Source organism: Melospiza melodia, chromosome W, assembly GCF_035770615.1.
Source record: "Melospiza melodia melodia isolate bMelMel2 chromosome W, bMelMel2.pri, whole genome shotgun sequence".
NCBI classification, from domain to species: domain Eukaryota; kingdom Metazoa; phylum Chordata; class Aves; order Passeriformes; family Passerellidae; genus Melospiza; species Melospiza melodia.
The window spans coordinates 16,353,694-16,374,201 of NC_086225.1; the positions used below are offsets into that span (position 1 = coordinate 16,353,694).

General features: G+C 36.9%; 1 protein-coding gene across 1 annotated transcript; it reads right to left on the bottom strand.

The window, feature by feature from the left end:
• Positions 1 to 338: 338 nt before the first annotated feature.
• LOC134431441 (mothers against decapentaplegic homolog 4) lies at positions 339 to 15,414 on the bottom strand. Its single transcript, XM_063179449.1, has 11 exons — positions 15,166 to 15,414; positions 14,095 to 14,269; positions 13,655 to 13,684; positions 11,877 to 12,092; positions 9,979 to 10,098; positions 9,735 to 9,845; positions 7,928 to 7,978; positions 4,333 to 4,516; positions 3,218 to 3,386; positions 1,918 to 2,056; positions 339 to 736 (listed from the first exon to the last, which is right to left on the bottom strand). The coding sequence occupies exons 1-11, from the start codon at positions 15,412 to 15,414 to the stop codon at positions 525 to 527; spliced, it is 1,656 nt and encodes a 551-aa protein (XP_063035519.1). The 3' UTR covers positions 339 to 524.
• Positions 15,415 to 20,508: the final 5,094 nt, after the last annotated feature.

Here is a 20,508-nt window from a genome sequence, read left to right on the forward strand (position 1 = left end):
CTACATTTTAATCTGGAAAAATCATAACAAGATTGTAAAAAAAAATAAAGAAGTCTTCTGTTAACTATTGTTCCCTAAAAAAAAAAATCACAAATCAGCTGAAACTTAAAAGTTGCTACAAGGTAAATGTTTGTAACTAGTAGAAGGAATTTTCAGATATAAATATATATATATAATATATATTCTGCATACAAAAGGTTCCTGTGAGACTTATCACCAAGATGCCATAATAGAGAAGGAAAGTTTCAAAGGGAACAAACCAAATACTATAAAGTCTCTATAAGGCGTTTACCTTTCACCTTAAGCCCTGTATTATGACAAGTTCTGAAAAAAACTGAAATCCAAATTCTGCATGTTTAATTTTTTTCTGATTAGAGCAAGATGGCAAACACATTTTTAAAACCTGGGTTTAGAAGATTAAGTAGAACAAAAGTAAATTATATCTTCAGGCTATAAACAGTACTGTATTTTACAATCCATCATCCTCACAATATAATGGCCTGTAGCAGTGCAGCAGAGGGATCTCAGTCTAAAGGCTGTGGGTCTGCAATAGGCATGGTATGAAGTACTTCATCTAGAAGCTGGAGGGCACGGTGTAAGTGAATTTCAATCCAGCACGGTGTCTCTTTGATGCTCTGCCTTGGGTAATCAGGTCCCCAACCTTTTACAAAACTCATCCTGAGTATGCATAAGCGTCGAAGGTCATCTACACCAATTCCAGCAGCAGCTGACAAACCTAAACAGAAGTTTCAAGTAAGTGTTCAGACATGTTCTTTTATCATGTTTGTTTAGCCATTCCCATTTGCTTGGCTTTTGCTTCACATACAATTCCCTCTCACCACAGCCAAGGCCAGTCCATATTTCTAGATCTCTGCTATAATGAATGCAGCAATTAATTTGCGTTTTGTACAATTAATTTTTTTTCATCATTCTGCAATCTTGGGAGGATGCTGAAATATAAAACTCTATAATAAAGCAAATAGGATGACACCCAATATCTTACATGATACAATACACATAACCCTTATGTAGATGCAAAAATACACTTATTCTTGATGTTTGCCAAATGCTGCATTTTCAGCATAGAAAATCAGACTGACCACCTGCAGGAAGCTGGATTAACAAACAACACTACTTACCTGTAATAAAAAGATGAATACTGCTGGCAAACTTCAAATCGCCAAGTATGGCTAAGACAAAAGTTAAACACATTTCCCCAAGATGCCTTCAGCAATTTGTAAGATAGCTGGAAAGAGCCATGTAGCAATACAAGGAATACAGAAAACACTATGGCACATAAAGCAGCCTGAGAGGTGTAAGTATTTCCACTTTTAAAAGTACTTAGGTACAATTTCAAGAATCTAGAATTTAGTAACTAAGAAAACTAGCCCAGAATAACTTTAAAAAAAACCCCAACAAACAAAAACAACCCAACCACAAAAAACCCCACCCTCACACACTCTTCTTCCTCTTCTCAAGGATCTTAAGTCTTCCTAAACATAGTCAAGGACTTTGTTGCCAAGTAACTCCTATTGTTTTGAGTAATATTTTTATGAGCTTGGATCCAAGCAGCCAAAAGTATCTCTGTTTAAAGTAATAGAGTTATGCTATTTGACCTTGTATATAACATGCTTTCTGTCATACTGCAACACTTCTTGCAGTACAATAAGCAGCCACTTCCATATCCAACATTCCCTGAAGACTACAGAGTGAAAAATGGTGCATGGAATGGGTACAAAGTGAATTAATAGACTTACCAAAATGCCATCCCAGCCCCACCTTACCCCAATCCTGCTATTTCATTTCAAGTCTGTCTGTACTGTTGCAGGGGCAGTGGGTGGGTGCTGTTATGAGGGAAAGCTGTGTTACTTGTTTTCAGGTAAGGAAAAAAGGAAACCAAGAAGTTAATGCACTTACTAATGGCTGGGGCTATTCCACCTACTGATCCAGGTCCGGGGATGTTTCCTGCTACTGCTGCAGCTTGAGCAGCAGCAGCAGCTTGGGCCGTGGCAGCCTGCTGTTGCATCTGACGATGACACTGGCGTAAATCAAATACCTTTAAAAAAATAAAAATATTGAACTATTAGACTTACCCAAAGCAATAAAGAAAATAATTTCTCAATTCCCAGCCCCAATAATCCGGACCTCTCTACTCTCCCAAAGCAACTTGTACAGTCTCTCTATACACTTGGGTAAAAGCAAACCTTCCCTGACTAGTTTAATTTCTAACAGAAATAATCCATTAAAGCTGATTCTTAGAGACTCTTCTTATATGCCAATACTGCCACTGGCACTACCAGAACTTGGCTGAACTGAGCAGGCTACAGAAGTATCATGTGTGGGACTGACTGCAAGATCAAAGTGTGAAGGATTCTACAGACTGATAAAATCCTAATTTTTAAATCCCAGTATTTCCATAAAATGGGCATATAAATAAAAATGGATGCCAACAAGTCCATCTTAACTTTGTCAGACTTTATTCTTCATCGTTTTACTGAAATGTGTAAGTCTATTTAAAAGAAATACCAATAATTGACAGGTCTGAAGTTTCAGCAGCTAGGTTTAGGGTTGGTGGTATTTTATATCTTTGTGATCAGGTTTAGCACTAATATATATATACAGGAACTCTGTTCTCATACTAGAAAGCTTGTAAAAACATCAATGTAAACTTCAAGCAGTTTAATTAAAAAAATGTATTTTTACAAGTGTGACTTGTCCTTAATAAAGTTTCAAGTCTGGCAGAGGCACATCTAAGTAAGAACATCCTCAAAATAATTTGTTTCCATGCAATGTTCTGTGACCTCTGGATCACTTCATGTTCATAACACTAACATGCACTTTAACATACACTTCTATTGCATTTATACATAATTTCCCAACTTTTCCTGTTTCGGAGAGAGAAAGTAAAGAAACAGATAATTTATGCTAAAAATTTCAGTAGCAATTAATTTAAACCTGTAAGGCTAAAAATACAAAAAACTGCTATCAAGATTGCTTGTGACAAAATACAAAATGAGTTACTTTCATAGTATCTAGATGACACTTTCAGTTTAGTCAATTTTAAGAGTCATCTTAAATGACTTGTCAAATGGAAATTTTTAGGGTTTTTCAAAGCCAAGTTACATTTATTTCAGCGTCTCATAGCTTTTCTAACATTTACAAGACTCAGATACATGCTATTTACCCTACAATTTTCATCTAGGAACATCAAACCAACCTTTATATATGCACTTGGGTAAATCTTGTGAACTGCATCCCCTGGTGCACGCCCTGCTTCTCTATCCAGGTAGTAACTCTGAACGAAGACTGCATGGTCACTGAGGCATCTAACCCACACATCACCTTCTCCTTTGCACTCCAACTGCACCCCTTTACCTATGTGCAACCTTAAAAAGAAAAACAGATCCAATGCATCTATGTATATATACTATAAATCAGAACTTTCCTAAATAAACCATAAACAGTTCTCCAGCACTCTGCTCATACAAGGACTTGAAATTGTAGTTATTATCTTAGGTGTAAGTTAGCATTTGTTATGCAAAATCTGTAAACTAAAAAAAAAAATAAATCTGTAATACCATGTAAAGATCTAAGAGAAACAGAATGCAGAAGCAATGATATTTGAGTTGCAACTACCTCAGTCATTAACAATACAGAGTTGGGATACCAAACACACTCAGTTCTGTTCAGAAGTGTAAAATCCCACAAGTATTCTAGAATAGAAAGTCAATCAAGTACATATACAAAGCCACATTTTAATGCAGAACTGTATGTTTGTTTGGATCACATTATAGCAATCTAGCATTTTGATTGTCACAATGCAACATTTCTGAAGACATGGAATAATTTTCTTCCTTTTTGTTTCAAAGGAGTGGAAAAAAAATTGAAAGATTGCTTCAGTTCCACATCAAAGCATAGCATGTGCATGGTAAGAATGAATGAAAATCCAACTAGCTCTCTATCAACCTTCCTTTGCTCCTTTGACAAATCTATATATTGCAGTTATTCTCACATCACTCTCTAGTGTGAAGAACTAATATTCAGTTTGCATATATAATGGCACGAGTTGCTAATTTTATCCTTGAAGGCACAGCCTTTGAAAGCAATGAAAAGCAACATGCAACTTCTGCAAAGCTCTGAAGGGCTTTGTCACACAGTTCACATTTTGAATGTGTTACAGGAGCAGCCTAGAAAAAATTACTCTGGTATAGTTAATTCAGTTCAAAGAAACATACCATTCTTGTGATTTCAAAAGAGAGGCACATACTGAAGACAAACCAAAATATTTTCAAATACCACAGACATCTGGAGATTTTGGGATCTGCAGAATACCTTGCCCTCTCAATGGCTTCTGTTCTATGCACGTTGGAAAGCTGGCCCAGGCAAAAACGGTCTCCTCCAGAAGGATCCACATATCCATCAACAGTAACAATTGGACAGCTTGAAGGGACCTTAAATGTTTCCCCGACTTGCACATCCATTTCAAAATATGCGATTGAGCACCAATATTCTGGAGCTAAAGAATATATACAATTAACTGACTGAAAGGCACAAAAAAACCCAACAAACCCATTCAGACAATCAATCAAGCCTTCTGCAACTGCATTTGTCATTCAGACTAAGAGTGCGCATTCATGTAAGGAAGTTCAGATAGACAAAGACACATCTACTAGCACAGAAAATTGGGACATAATACAGCGAACACGGGCTTATCTTTTTTATTAAAGCACACATCAATGTGTAGAAGCCTGGGCAGTAAGGAGTTAATGCACTGCTATGCCTCAAACACCGATGACCATTCAAGCAGGCAAGTTAGAACATGATGTGTCTGGAAAGGAGAGCCTTATGAAGGTATGGCAGCACCTTTCTGGAGCCAATTTTCCTGTTCAGGTCCATGGTGACAACACAACATACAGCGGAAGCTCAGAAGTGGAATCAAGGAGCAGGCAAGACCAATAGAGGGGAATAGAGACCACCAAAGGAACTTCAAATCCCCCCGACCCATTTCCAGAAAGGTCCAGAAGAACAGACTGCACATGCTAACTCACTTACATGAAGAGGGAGGAACTTAATCCCAGGGCAGGGAAAAATTACCTATAAGAAGACCTATAAGAACGTACCCCCACAGAGCCTAGGTGGCATTCCCAGGACTCCCTGTCATCTGTACTGATGCTGGACTCAGGACGGGTGAGCCCCTTTCCTCTCTTTCTGATCTTCCTTTCATTTTTCTATTTTTCCCCTCTTTATTTTTATTCTATTATTATTATTAGCATCATCATCATTATTAAGGGGAAAAATATATATCAATTTCCATGCAGAGTACATAGTTTACTAATAAAACTTTGGACCCTTTTGGCTTTTGCCATTCTTTTCTGACCACAGGCATCTACAAACATTGGGTGCTCCTTTCCGTGTAGGGGTAGGACACAACACAATGCTAGGGTTTTTTGTAGATCTTACAAATCTTTGTACAGTTTATAATTCCAGTAAGATTTTGTAAGCCATCTGCATTCATGCACTTTATGACTATAGCTTTTAGCATAAAGAAGTAATACATACAAGCCTATTCATGGCTAGGCTAGCAGAAACTAATTTTGAAGCAGATCTGGCTTAAGATAGGAGTAATTACCTCCTATCCTAACTGAAGTCAGTTTTCTCTATCCTCCCTGCAAAGCAAACCAGATTTGCAAAGTAGAGCAACGGGAGAAAAAGCAAAGATCACATAGTGACCTTGTCTGCACACAGTGAGGTACAGGCTAAAACAAGGAAGTATTAAGCAAGGGAGCAGAACAAAATGGCATTTTTTAATAGCCAAGTGGTGCCTTTTAACTCCTACTATTTTAAAAATTGGCTACAAAAGAAAGATGGTAGTTGGAAGGAGCTACTATGTCTACCTGGACTTCAGCAAAGCCTTTGATACTGTCTCCCATAGCATACTCCTGGAAAAGCTGGCAGCCCATGGCTTGGACAGGTACACTCCTCACTAGGTTAAAAACTGGCTGGATGGCTGGGCCCTAAGCATGGTGATAAATGGTGCCACATTCACTTGGCACCCAGTGACTAGTGGGGTTCCCCAGGGCTCAGTATTGGGGCCAGCCCTGTTTAATATCTTTATTGATGATCTGGAAGAGGGGATCGAGTGCACCCTCAGTAAGTTCACAGACAACACTAAGTTGGGTGGGAGTGTTGATCTGCTGGAGTAGGAAGGCTCTGCAGAGGGATCTGGACAGGCTGGATCAATGGGTCAAGGCCAACAGTACAAGGTTCAATATGGCCAAGTGCTGGGTGGGTCCTGCACTTCAGTTACAATAACCCCATGCAGTACCACAGGCTCAAAGAGTGGTGTGGTTGGAAAGCTGTCTGACAGAAAAGGACCTTGGGGTGTTGGTTGATGGCTAGCTGAACATGAGCCAGCAATGTGCCCATGTGGCCAAGAAGGCCAATGGCATCCTGGCCAGTATCAGGAATAGTTTGGGCAGCAGGACCAGGGAGGTGATTGTCCCTCTGTACTCAGCACTGGTGAGGACACACCTCAAATCCTGTGTCCAGTTCTGGGTCCCTCACTGCAAGAAAGATATTGAGGTGCTGGAGCGTGTCCAGAGAAGGGCAACAGAGCTGGTGAAGGGTCTAGAGCACAAGTCCTATGAGGAGCAGCTGAGGGTGCTGGGGATGTTTAGCCTGGAGAGAAGGCGGCTCAGGGGAGACCTCGCTCTCTACAACTACCTGAAAGGAGGTTTTAGACTGGTGGAGGTCAGTCTCTTCTCCCAAATAACAGGTGATAGAACAAGAGAAAATTGCCTCAAGTTGCGCCAGGGGAGGTTTAGATTGGATATTAGGAAAAATTTCTTCATTGAAAGGGTGGTTAAACATTGGAATGGGATGTCCAGGGAGGTGGTGGAGTCATAATCCCTGAAAGCATTCAAGAAATGACTGGATATACTTAGTGCAGTAGGACCTAAACACAACAGCCTGATAAGCCAACAGGAAGAAGAGTTCTTCCTGTGCTGTAAATGGTACTCATTCATTATAAACAGCAGCACCCAACAGTACAACTATTTGCCTCAAGAAAGTGTTCTGGTTTTATTAGAAAACAATAAACAAAGGTGCCTAAATTACTTTAAGTTTTTTTATCTTCAAATAAATACTCATGTCTCTGAGGACTGAATAGGATGAAATCAATAGAGTGAAAGAGACATACTAAATAATGTGAAATAAAATTCAGCTACAGTTAAGTTTAGCCAGCAATTATCAACATTATTATTTCTGGTATGGATTTACTCACTAGCCAATTAATAAACAAGTTAAACTTTTAGGTTTTTGAACTGTGCAGATCTCCCTATGCAGGCAACAGCCTTGCTGTTGTTAAAAACAGAATATCACCTTGTACCTACATGAGAGCTAGCCTGTACCACAAGACAAAACCTCCTTGGCTCCCTGAACTGTTACCAATAATGAAGACTCTTGGAAAGAACAAGCTTTATACAAAGACCCAATGAGGAACTTCAGCACCAAAATGCTAAGCAGCACAATACCTATCTTTCAGGGCATCTGGCTGTAATCATGGACTAGATTATGGATTGAAGAGAACTTTGGCATGACCTAAACTCCATTATATTTCTAAGCAGGCAAAAAGTACAACTACAGGCACCTTGAAAAGTTTAGGATCAAGGACATTTAGAGTTCTGATACCTCCAGGGTAGGCAACATCTCAGTGTGGGCTTGAGGGTTGCAATCTTTGACTTAGGCATCTCAATTAAATTCAGTTCACAGCCTATGTCACCATTCCAAGAGATGTCCAAATTCAAAACAAGACAAAATTCTTCCTCTTCTTTGGAATTTATATCTCTCAAATTTCAGAGTACTTGATACAAAAAAATAATCAAACCACAAAGTTATAAGTTAGCATTATATGTTATATTTTACTCACCAGGATGATTTGATATAGGAGGCTGGAATGCAAGTTCATTGTGAACTGGCCCTTTAAAAGAAAATATGCCATTTGTTTTACACGTGGAAAAATAATGTTTTCTTACTTAGCTTGTTTTCCAGTAAAAAAAAAGACTTGCGAGGATGCCCGATGTTATAAATCCCAGTAATTTCTGAATCAGTTGGCCTAATCTGACAGGGGATAAAAATGCCCACAGAAAAATTACACTCTTAGAGGTTTCCTAAAAATTCAGAAGTTGAGTAAAGAGCTCCATTAGTATCCCAGGAGGAAAGACTGCATGCTGCTCAAGCCAGACCCGGCTCCAGGAGAGAACAGAAACCAGATAAAGCATTGAGATGTAAGAGAAATAGGACTTCACATCTGCCCCCAAGTTGTGCAAGGAGAGAATCAGTGTATAGAGGCAGGTGATAAAAGTCTGTCAGAAACCATACTTCATTAGTTTCATCAATTACAAAACAAGTTGCCCAGCATGCTGTGGACTTAACCATAAGAAACACTCACTGAAGATGGAAAGAAGCCCTAGAGAAATAATTTTCTAAGGAAAAAAAATTACAATGAATATAGTCTTGGTATTAGTCAGTTTAGTCCCTTGACTTTTATGAATTAACTAGGTCCCTTACAGGCAGCAGAGAACAAGGAGGAAAAATTTAAACATAGTATTATAAGTAAGAGCACCTTTTGCAACCAGATGTCAAAAGAAACACAATGCTGGTAGGTGTCAAAACACATGACTTTCTGAAGTGAGAGATGGCAGTAGCCAAGAAAAGCTCTATATAGTACCACCAGCCAGTTATAAATAATAACTATGGAAAGATACATGCACTGAAAAACATTTATAGAGTATCTACATCATCACTAAAGTTTTTTTACATCCTGGTATTTCTGACAAACTAGATGACAGATGAAGTGGGATCCTAACAGACCAAAATAATGAAACTTAATAACTGTATCTAAATCACAATTTTCTCAATAGAGACAAGCTGAAAAGTCACTGTAATATTAGCTCACAGTTTATTCTCCCTCTGCTAACCATGACTGCTGCAAGCAGGTGATCTGGTTAAGTACTACATTAGAAGACCAAGAACTGTTCTAGCTTTTCGCCAGAAAATTTAGAAAAACTTTAATTTGGGTGGGTTTCTCCCCACTACATTCTTATAATACATATACTGTGCTAGACACTTACACTAGCAGTTTGATCACTTTTTTCCTCCTTATCTCCTGTACCTTAAAACAAGAGATTCAAGTTTGTGTGCCAAATGTACTCATGAATCAGGCTGTGGCAAGACCAGTTTATTGACAAGTACTTTACTGCATGAGCTTTCACAAGGTTCTTTTAAACAGGCTAGGATACGTGGACACGTCTTCCAAAGCTTAGTATGACTTTAAAATTTTCAGAAAATATAAACAGCGAAGAACTTCGAAGTTTTGAAAGAAAAATATGCAAACAACACATTCTGAATTGACTTCCTTTTCAGCAAAGGAAATATTTAGTACAGGATTGCAAAGCCTTAAAAACAGGTTTAGAAAGGAAATGCTAGTTTTGTTAGGCATAGTATAGATGGTATCACTATAGCTATCTGAGTTTCTAATCTCTGCTGTTTTAACAGAGGAAAGTCCATCAGGCTTTTATACTTAACTGTCAGAAAATACTAAACACAGTAATGGTAGGTCTGTAATATTAAACAACAACAAAGAAAAGTATTTGGGGGTCAACAGTAATCACAAATGAACCCCTACCGTTCAACAAAATTGAAAATTAAGTGATCTGGAAATCTGCACTACTTACAGTAATGCCCAGGATGCATAGGTGGATGATGTTGAAGATGGCCATTCTGGTGGTGAGGTATGGTAGGTGTGTAGGCTGCTGTCCGACTTCCAGTCCAAGTTGTAGTACTATCTAGAAAAAGAAAGGAGTGGCTGGTTTTAAAGGGATTTTTTTTTCTGTATCTCACTTCTAATCCTCTATTTCTCCTGACATTTGGAAACTGGTTTTAAAAAACTAAAAAGAGTGCATATACATATACACTCGCTGTGATGGTAAGTAGCTAGCTGAGCTGTAAACCCATTCTGCTGAGTTTCTGGCTGAGGCCCTAAAGCAATCTCTAAGAGTCCATCACTATGGCTACCTGTCAATATACTGGTAGGTTGACCCGGTAAAAGAACACACTACCTATTCATGAACATTCCAAAATTTTAATTAAGAAGAGTTCAGCACTACTGGGTAGGAAGATACACCCAACTAGAGGCACTGCAATACACAGTTCCTACAAGTTTGGTTTCAGTATTTTTTTCCATTCACCAGAGTGTCTTAGGGAAACTCGAAACAAGATTCTGCATCAACTAATTTTGACTCTGACACCCTTAATATTTTAAAGAGTAAAAGTATGCAAAGAACCACGTTTATCAAGTGCATCTTTGTTTTGTTCACATCCCATTTTTCAGTTTGAAAGGAAAGAAGAAACATCAGGTTTTACTGAATAACATAGCTGGAATAGATTTGGTGTGAATCCAAACAGGCCAGTAGCAGGTCCAATAAGTTGTTTATTTTCAGCATGTTATAACTACTGTTCCTAAGGAGAACTCATTTGTGTTCATCCAAAACATACTGAATGGTATTTTATTTTTAGAAATAGTTCTTGAATAGAGTTGCATACATAACTGGATTCCTTCCTGAGAAAGTTGCTGGGCTTTTTTCCTCCCAAGTAAGTATTTCAGGAATTATCTAAGCTTTAAAGTAAAACTACAGATATTTTAGAACAGGTTAACGGAATTTGATTTTAAAAGACTTCAGCTCAGCCATTAACACTGAACCGATCAGCAGTTTCACAAGTGCACTTGCACTCAAACTGATGTGGGCTAGCAGAATTTAATACATTGACAACTTGAACCAAAACCTAAAAATGAGCCTTTTTTTCTTGTCCACTTGGCTCCAACAATTATAACACTGATGAGAAAAAGCTATTGACAATAAAACGTTGTGCAAAAGCAATACAATTAAACTGCCTATCCTTTTATCTCTGCTGGAGACAAATACAGACACTACATCCCACCTTGGCAAAACCATCATTAGCTTTAACAAAAAAGTTGCCAGCTAAAATTCAAGACATTATAAAAACATAATTCCACCATAATTCAAATTTGATAACATGAAATCCATCATATTCACACATCTTTGATATTAAAGTGACAATGAGTATGTGAAACCCCTCCAAACTTCATGGTTTCCCTACATTAGGGCTACAGGATGCTGCACACATAATGCTTTACTGTCCTGCTGGAGTGAAATGTGAGGTTTGGTGTTGGCAAACCAGACTCTTCCACTTGTACCAAATACACACAAAAAAGTAACAAAAAACTTCAACGCAGCACTTCCACAGATTCATGAAAATATTACTTAGGGTTGTCACTTTGGTAGTACAGTGGGCCATTATAAAAAGAATCAAGTTAAAACTGGAAGATACATTTTGTCAATTGTGGAACACTAAAGAATTGCCTTAAAACATCTTAATATTGCTACCTTACAGCACATCTGTTTGTTATCCCATTTTCTGTTGTGATAAAATAATAAAATTCTTCCATTTCTACAACAATAATTAAATAATAGCCATAATATTTTTGTTACTGGCCAATTGTTTTAACATTGTGTTACTGAATCTTTAGCATATTCAAGAGTCTTGTAAGAGTCATGTAGTGTCAGTCTCACTGAAAAAAGACTGGGCCACCAGAAATAGTTACTCATATTATGCTCCAAGGTAAACCCTTATGTTAATGCTTATGAGACTGCCTAGATCATATTGCCACACACTTTTACCAGTGTAGTGTGGCAGCAGCACAGTTCCAATACAAGATCTACTTTGTCAAAAATCAGTGGTTATCTTTGAGCTTTCACATTTTCAGAGTTTAGTATTTTATATAATCTCATTCTTACTTGTTGAAGCCACAGGAATGTTGGGAAAATTAGTGGTGCTGGTAGTGCTAGCCTCAGTAGGAGCTAACATGGCTGGGGTGCTATAAGGCTCTGTAGATGCCCTGTTACTTGGTGGATGCTGGATGGTTTGGACTGAATGGCCTTCAGCAGAAGACAATGATGGCTGCCCCTCATAGTCATGAACATATTCGTCTTTCACCAACATACTTGAAGGAGCTGTGAAGAAACAAACAGTTAAACATGCAAAGCAAATCTATTTTCAGGATTTAACCATAGATTGTGCTACTATATTCAAGCAATAACAATGCCATTAAAACTAGTGGGGGAAGAATTTAACCTATATAAACATTGCTAAAGCACTCCACTAAATTACAAATAAACACTTCAAGCCAGCAGCAAGAAATTTTGAAGCATAACTGAATAGAAAAGCAAACTGTTTATTTTGCTTACTGCTATCAAACAAGCAGTTTAGTCCCACAATAGTAAACTCCAACAGCATTTTGTTTTCTAGTCCATCACTGTGTGATGGGACACAGTTAATAAAAGGGAAGAACATGCTTTTTGTCAAGCACCTAAATATATGTTAATGCAGTAGTTAACAAACCAATTCCCAGTATACAAATAAGAACATAAATAAAGCTCCTATGAAAAATAATTTATTAACACAGTACATTAAATACTTCATGCATCCCTTAAATAATTTTAAGCAACTCCCATCCAAATTGACTAGAAACAACAAATTCACATTTAAAGACAATACACCACTACTCCATATTTAATAATGTAGCCACTAATTCAGAATATTCCACATACAATGTAAGGAAATTACTACCATTGCCACTACAAGAATTTATTTCTATATATCCTATTGAGCATCTTGAAATAACACACTACATTAGCTCCCATGCTCATTTTTAAAGCAGACTTAAATATATTAAAATCTGACAGTAATTTTTTTGTTTCCTGCTGCAAAATCAGTTGCATGACATGAAAACATTTATGTATTTAACTGCTGGCTAGTAAGTTTTGATTCTGTATAAAAGGATCATTTTTCAGAAGACACATGTAACAATTAGCAGAGGTGAGCAAACAAGCTAAAGCTTGTGAAGTTAACAGTTTGTTGGGTGGATTGGGTTTTTTTTAAGTAGTCTTTGCTAAAAATATTGGGTAACCCAAATTTCTCTATGAATTTCTTCCTGAAGGAAAAAAAAAAAACCAGTTTTGAAATAAAGAAGTTACCAGCTGTACAATCTCATAATTTCTGAATAATGTTCATTGGAGAGTTGATGTCCAATTTCTCTCAAGTTTCAGAGACAGCAAGAATATTAGACTCTGTCATTCAATTGCATATTAATTACAGAACATATACCAGTTTATTGCTAAACTACTTATTACATCATAACCATCTATTATTCACAATTCAATTAATTAGCATATCATACAGGTGCACACGGTTTTGGGTGTCTGGGTTTTTTTATTAATTAGCAGCATTCAACGGTGAGAGTTTTCTTGTTTGGGGTTTTTTTGTGGGACTTATAAGTTGTGAGCAATGTAAACAGAACATACTGACAAGCTCAGCTGAAGCCTCAATTTAAAGAATTTATCATGCCTCTTATATGCTACTTAGCTGATTTTTCCAAAAGCAGAGAGAAAAATGCATTTTTGTCTGCTCTCTATAATCTTTCCTAAGGAAATACAATGGAATAAATGGTGTACATACTGAAGAATTTAACACAGTTTGCATCCATAGAAATGCAATAGTAAACAGAACTACTCACCAGAACTCTGTAGTGTCAGTCCCGAGAGATCTTTAAAAAGAAGAAAAAGAAATGGACACAGAAAATTATATTCAGAGATCTTCAACAACTTTTGAACATTAAGTTTATAAACTTTACAAATTGGTACTACAGACTACATATTATATCCCCTCTATCTCAACACAAGTCTCAATGCTAAATTATTCCTAGGATACACATTGACTGCAAGAACTGTGTGAAAGACAACAGAAAGACTTAAACAAAAGCAACAAATTGTTCTTTTAAATTTTGAAAAAAAGAATAATTCCATTAAGAAGATGGACAAGAGTATATGAGAGTAATTTATAATTATATAATTAACAATTAATGTTTCTAATTTAGGCCTGTATTTTCTACACTCAAAAGGAAAACATTTTACATTTTATTCTCACTGTTCCATTTTAAATCAAGAGTCTACTTACCAATGCCAGGCGATACTACACGCTCATAATGGTAAGGATTTACACAGACACTGTCACATTTCAAGTCAAAAGCATACTGACAATATTTAACATGCTTGAGTTCATTTTTATGAAGATCAGGCCACCTCCAAAGACGAGCATAAATCACATGAGGGAATCCCTTGCGACCAGCCACCTAAAAAGTTAGACACAAGAGTTGATTGGGAAAGTAGCAACACATTTCATTTTACTTAGTGAGGAGCAAAGCTGGAAGAGGACAAACAACAACACAACCTTTCTCCATCATCAAAACATGGGAAAAAAAATGGTGACGTACAGTTTACCCAAGTTCTGTACTCAACAGAAATAAATCTCTATTAGGGTTTTGCTATGGTTAAATCAACACTGATTCTTAAGAAAAAATACTGGATACAAAATGGCAGAAGCAGAATTTGTGCTTAAGGTAGTATGTATGGTCACCTTCCCCACCATGGATGACTAAGGAGTTTTGCCCTAGAAGAGGAACGAAGTGCTGAGCTACACAATAAGGAATTTACAAGTAGAAGAATGCCATTCCATTATAATGAAAAAAAAATTTAAAAAGTGCTTCTAGGGTAGACAGAAAGCTAGCCAGCAAACATGACATCTGTCCTGGAACAAGGAAATTGCAACCCAAGCTATACAGGTACTGAGTACTGATGATATAAGGCTAACATAAATCCTCAGTGCAGACTCCTTGGAGTAGCTTCTTAGAATAGGTCTGTCTTTATTCTTCTGACCAACACAGAGCTAACAGAAGCTTGTAGTGAAAATACCAGGATAAACAGCTGAATTTGTTACATGAACCTGGTTTTTACTGCCACACACATATTCATTTAGAACAGCTGATCCAATGCCTTCTGCTCCTTTTGGAAAACAAACAAACCACTACTGCAGCAGTCCAGAGCTCCAGCCATAAAACATGCCTACAAATGGGAGCAAGGGTAGATGCAAGAGAAGAGCTACTCTTCCTCAACACTCTAGGATCCTGTGTCAATCACTTTTGCTCCAGCTTCACTAGGAGGAAAACATCTGATTTTCACTTGTACTAACCTGAAGCCTCCCATCCAGCGTTCTCTGTATTGTAACACACTTGCTAGGATGAGCTCCATTTGTGGTAATAGCTGTAATCAAAGAATCCAATTCATCTTTTTTCTCCTTTAGCTTTTTAACTAAACTTTCAATTGCACGTTTTGCAAAAGTTTCACTCTCTCCACCTTGTCGATGGCACATCAAGCTGTGAACAATGCTCAGACAAGCATCATTACTTGTTGGTGTGTTAGTAATAGACATATTGTCCATTTGTCACAGTTTTTTTCTTTCAGATCAAATGTCAGTTTTGGGGGCTGTTATGATTTTCAAGCTGATGAACAAGAGATGATCCAAGTTAACTGTTAGATGTACTGTCTCTTGGTAAAACCTAGGAAGAAAAAATATCTACATTAGATTTGTTTTTAACATTGCAGATCATGTTTTTAAGAAAGTCTGTGGCTTTGTGCTTCTTTTATTTTCAAGTGCAGAATATTAAAAGCACATGACAAAACCGCATTTCTTGTCCCATGATAGCTAAAACATGCTTAAGACACTGCTTGCAGTTTTAAAAATAAGATTTATTTTCCCCTAGTAACAATATTTAAATAAAGATTATAGTTTATATATATGTACACATAGTATGTACATATAGAAATGTATTAAATGAATCAGGAAAATGAGAACAGTAACAATGATTTCCTATGTTTTATACTGGCAGGATGAAAACAAGTGAAAATACTGGCGGGGAATCAAGTGGCACTGACTTAAACAAAATGTGAATAGTGAATAAGCATGAATACACACCAGAATAATCTGTCATCTTCATTTAATAATGCTGTTCAAATAGTTCAACTATGTTCTGACCTCTGATCAATTCTATTTCTCTTTGCTAACCAGAAAGGCAAAAATTGTACCTGGCCATTAGATACACAATTATGTAAATTAGTATTGTGTGTATCTTTAGATATGAAAACGTCAACTGGCACATTTGTCTTGTTTGGATCCAGCTTCTTCTGGATCAAGACAAATCGACTGACGTCACTAAAAAAACACTTCTGAATTGTCTCAAACAGAACTGTCTTAATTACACTAAATATAAGCTCAAGACCAAGTCCCTCCTAACACACTTAGCCATTAAACTCCATTTGTTAAGAACCTGCAGTGGTTCCTAGTCATGAAGCCATTCTTCTCAAAGCCAGCAGACATGATCCTTTTTAAGTTTCCTTTAATCCACAAATTATATCTGGCCTGATTTTCTTGATTTTGAATGAGCCAATTGTTACACTTTATCTTGCTTTATCCAGAAACATAGGACAGCAGATTTTGTGCAGTTGCAGAAAAGGAGTCTAATGTCAAAAAGCTGCTCTGGTTCTTCAAGCAGCTCTGGTTTCACTAACACCATTCTATGAACTATGTGGTCTGGCTTTCTTAAGAAAGTGGCAGCAAATACATATAAGTGATTTTACTACATTTACATTTTCCAAGTAAACTTAAAATATAAGCCTTTTTGAAACTACCATGTTGTTCTCAGCAATGTAAATAAAATATATGTGATTTCAATCGTTAAAGAAAAAAATGTTCTCATTATCTGAAGAACACATCCAGTCTAAGACCTGTTTCTGCACTGAAATTTTCCATGTCATTAGAGGTACAGCAGTAGTAGCTATTTATGGAAACAAATGCATTGCACAAAAATAAGAGTGGGGTGTTAACTTAGAAAGTTAACGTATCACACAAATTACAGTATTAACATGACTTCCCTCCTTGTAAAAGGAATATTGCAATACAAATCCAGCACAATTATAAAAGGAAACAAACTCTTCCCCACTTAGTATTTTTTCTGATTTCAACTTGAATACATCACATTTTGGTATACTTGGGAAAAAACACAGTGCAAATCCTCCCCCTCCTCCATTTTCAATACTTTTCCCTTGTAAGGATGCTTCTGGACCTAATTTCTCCCAAAGGAAAACAATTACCTATAAGTTTGAGTAAGATCATTTTACCTAGCTATTAAATTTTCTCCCTCAATACTAGCTTCTTTTAATGCTTCAAATCAATAAGCCTCTATTAAAAGTCAAGCTTAACCTGCCATTCATTCTCCACAGCAACTCAAATTCACGTAAATCTCAAAGCTTACCAGCTAAAACAAAATAGAACATCATTTTCCGTAAATATAAAACAGCATCCCAGATAGATACACAAGTAATCACAAATAAGGGACTTGATAAAGTTACTAGCTAAAGGAACTTTATTTAAAGATGCTTAAAATTAGACATGCAGCTCTTTTACATCCCTAAAACCATGAATGGGAATTTTGATGGCTGACTTTCAGAAGACTAATATCAAGCAAATAAACCCTTATTTAAGTGTAATGATCTCCAGAAATGTTGAAATCACCCCTCAGCTGCCACTGCGCTCAGTAGGAGCATCCGATTCTTCAGCATTTTTGAAAGCCAGGCCAGTTTAAGATTTTGAATATTGTTAAACACTGCTGATGCATAATTGCACATTAATTCAGGAGCCTCCTTTTAGAAGTTACATCTACAGAAATCTTGTCTTTAATCTTGCAATTTTGATCTCCAAAAGGAGGGAGTGAGGTCAGTGGGTATCAATCTGGCACATATTGATAAGCGTCATGACATATTTCCTCTGAAGCATTAGTATATTTTGGAGACAAGCCATGTTTTTATGTTTTACAAATGGACACTACAGTTCAAGCTTAGATTTACAGTTGAATACATAGGGCCAAATATATTGAGCAAAGAAGTTCTTAATTCCCTCTACTCAGGAATTTCATGGAAACAGAAATGGGTGAGAGAGTGCTTTGGGAAAAAAAGAGGCAGAGAGAAGAGACAGGGAACATGAGAAAAACAGTAGCAGGAGACAGTGCTTGTAGTAAAGCTCTCAGCTTCATTCACCAAGGAACAAAAAGGTATTTCCCTCCCTTTTGCTATAGTGTGATGCGAGCAGAACAGGGAAAAAAAAGGGACAAGTAATATAAAATACTAACAAGTTACAAAGTTATAGAGAAGTTCTTGATTATGTTTGGATTCAAACTTAAACGTCTTTTCCAACCTTAACGATTCTATAATTCTATGTTATAGAAAGTAATTTATTTCAATAACTAAGTATTAACAGGTATAAAACAAGTGAACAACAACTAGTGTTCTGCAATACTCTAAGTATTGGAACAAGAATAAGAGCCTCTGAATAAGTAAATCTGTAAGACAAAAGAAGTTCAGATTGCCAGGTAATTAAAAACACCCTTGATGATCTGTAACAAACACACTGTTATCTCAAAGAATTGATAAGTAACCATTAACTGAAACTCTTCCTTCAAGACTGATGCAAACTTGAACAAACACCATAATTCTTCCATACATCCTATATAGCCTGAAGACCTCACCTAAACTCCCGTTAATGTGCCCTAGTGTGACCTTAAGCCACTTTTTGCAATTTGAGGAGAACAATCAACCCCTAACAAGCAAAGGAAACAATACGCTTATGCAGACAAACCAAGCAGTTATGGAGCTGGAAATCAGGGATGTAACTCAAAGGAATATGATCCACACAATCAGTAATCCAACATCTTGGGCAAGACAGTTAATCCAGGCCCAACACTGATATGATAAACCCTACTGTAAACTAATAGGGTAGTGAGCCTGCCACTGATACTCTGGAATGTGATTTACTAGTAACAGCCATTCCAAACAGATTTCCAGCATTTTGATACTAGGCAGTAATGCAATGTTAACAAACTGGCTAATTAGAATAGCATACAAATTGACATCTTGCGAGAACATTTCACATGAATAAAGGACAAGAAAGGCTCTTGTCTCCAAAATTAGACAAACACAAAAATATCAGAAAATTAGCATATACATTTGATAGCTTTTAACCACCAAAACATTACTACAGTTTTGCAGTTAAATAATGCAGTTTTATGATAAAGAAAAATCAGTAAATCAATAAAAAAGCCAGTTTATTATTTGATGAAGATATGAATTATTAAACTGCAGATACATTCCAGCATATTAGACTATTATCAACTTGCCCAAAGGGTGAACAGGAACAAAGTGCTTGTAGATATAAAAACAATTAGCATTAAAGAGCAAGAGAAAGTACTAAGAAGGTACTACACACACTGTTCTGTACGTAAGAGTCAACACTCCTCAGAATACTTTTTGTGTGCATATCTGAATCATAAGTCTCAATTCTGCTCATCTCACTGTCAGTAGCTACAAAAATGTAAGACACATGACAGCATAAAAGAAACTAGAAAAGAGTTTTAAGACAACTGAGTGGCAACTCTTTCATCTTAACATAAATTCACAGTTAAAAAAAGTAGGAGCAACCATGTCTTTGTGGAAGAAACTGATCTGATGTAGCTACCCCAAGTGCAGTTCAGCATTTTTACTCCTCTCAGCTTCAACCTGTGCACTTTGACTGCTTTGAAAAGCACTTTACAAATGCAACAGACTGATCCTATAAACAGAGCAAACGTTTCTGCTGCACACAATTCCAGTTTTCTTAATCGCATTCAAGAAATTAATACAACAGTAAAAACACGTCCCAATCCCTATCTTGTTTTTGAATGCATGGGGGGGGCAGGACATGGTGAGCAAGGTAGAGCTACTATGCTGATATGACTATATATACACACACATTATAAATCCTAGAAAGTTTCTTTTTTCATTTTGATTCCACTCCTCTCTCCACATTTTTATTTTTGAGAAATCATACAGCTGAAAACAACTCCTCTTTTCAATAGACTTCTATATGGTCAGAGAAGGAAGACTACTGCACCTTACACCATGAGAGTGGGAAGGGCAATAAGCTCCTCTACAACTGGATCTATTTCCACAATACAGTTCTAGGCACCTCAAACTATCTTACTTGTGAGGAAGCATCCCTGGAGTCCCACTGAGCAAGAGGTCATCCCCCTCCTCATCCTAGTACCTAGGGTTGAGGATAAAAACCCAGAAATGGCAGGAGAGACCACATTCAGAGAGCAGAAGGTGGTGAAAATCCTTGCCATAGAATGACATGGCAAATCTGAACTCTTCCTCAGAGGATCCTGCAAGATTCCTCTTCTTGCAGAAGGCTTCCTTCAACAAGGGCAAATAGTAATTTGTCAAAAGCTCACAAGAGAAAACAATTGTGGCTACACCAAGCAATAAAAGGAAGGAAGAATCAAACCTTGCTCAGGCAGTGTGATTTTTCACTTGTGTGTAATGTTTTGATACCCTAGAAATAGGTGTATTAGATAACATCTTTATTGTAATCTGCACAGGGATAATGTTCTCTGCACTTGCTCAAACTTAAAAAAATAAATCACCTCCAGAAACATGGAAAATTCCA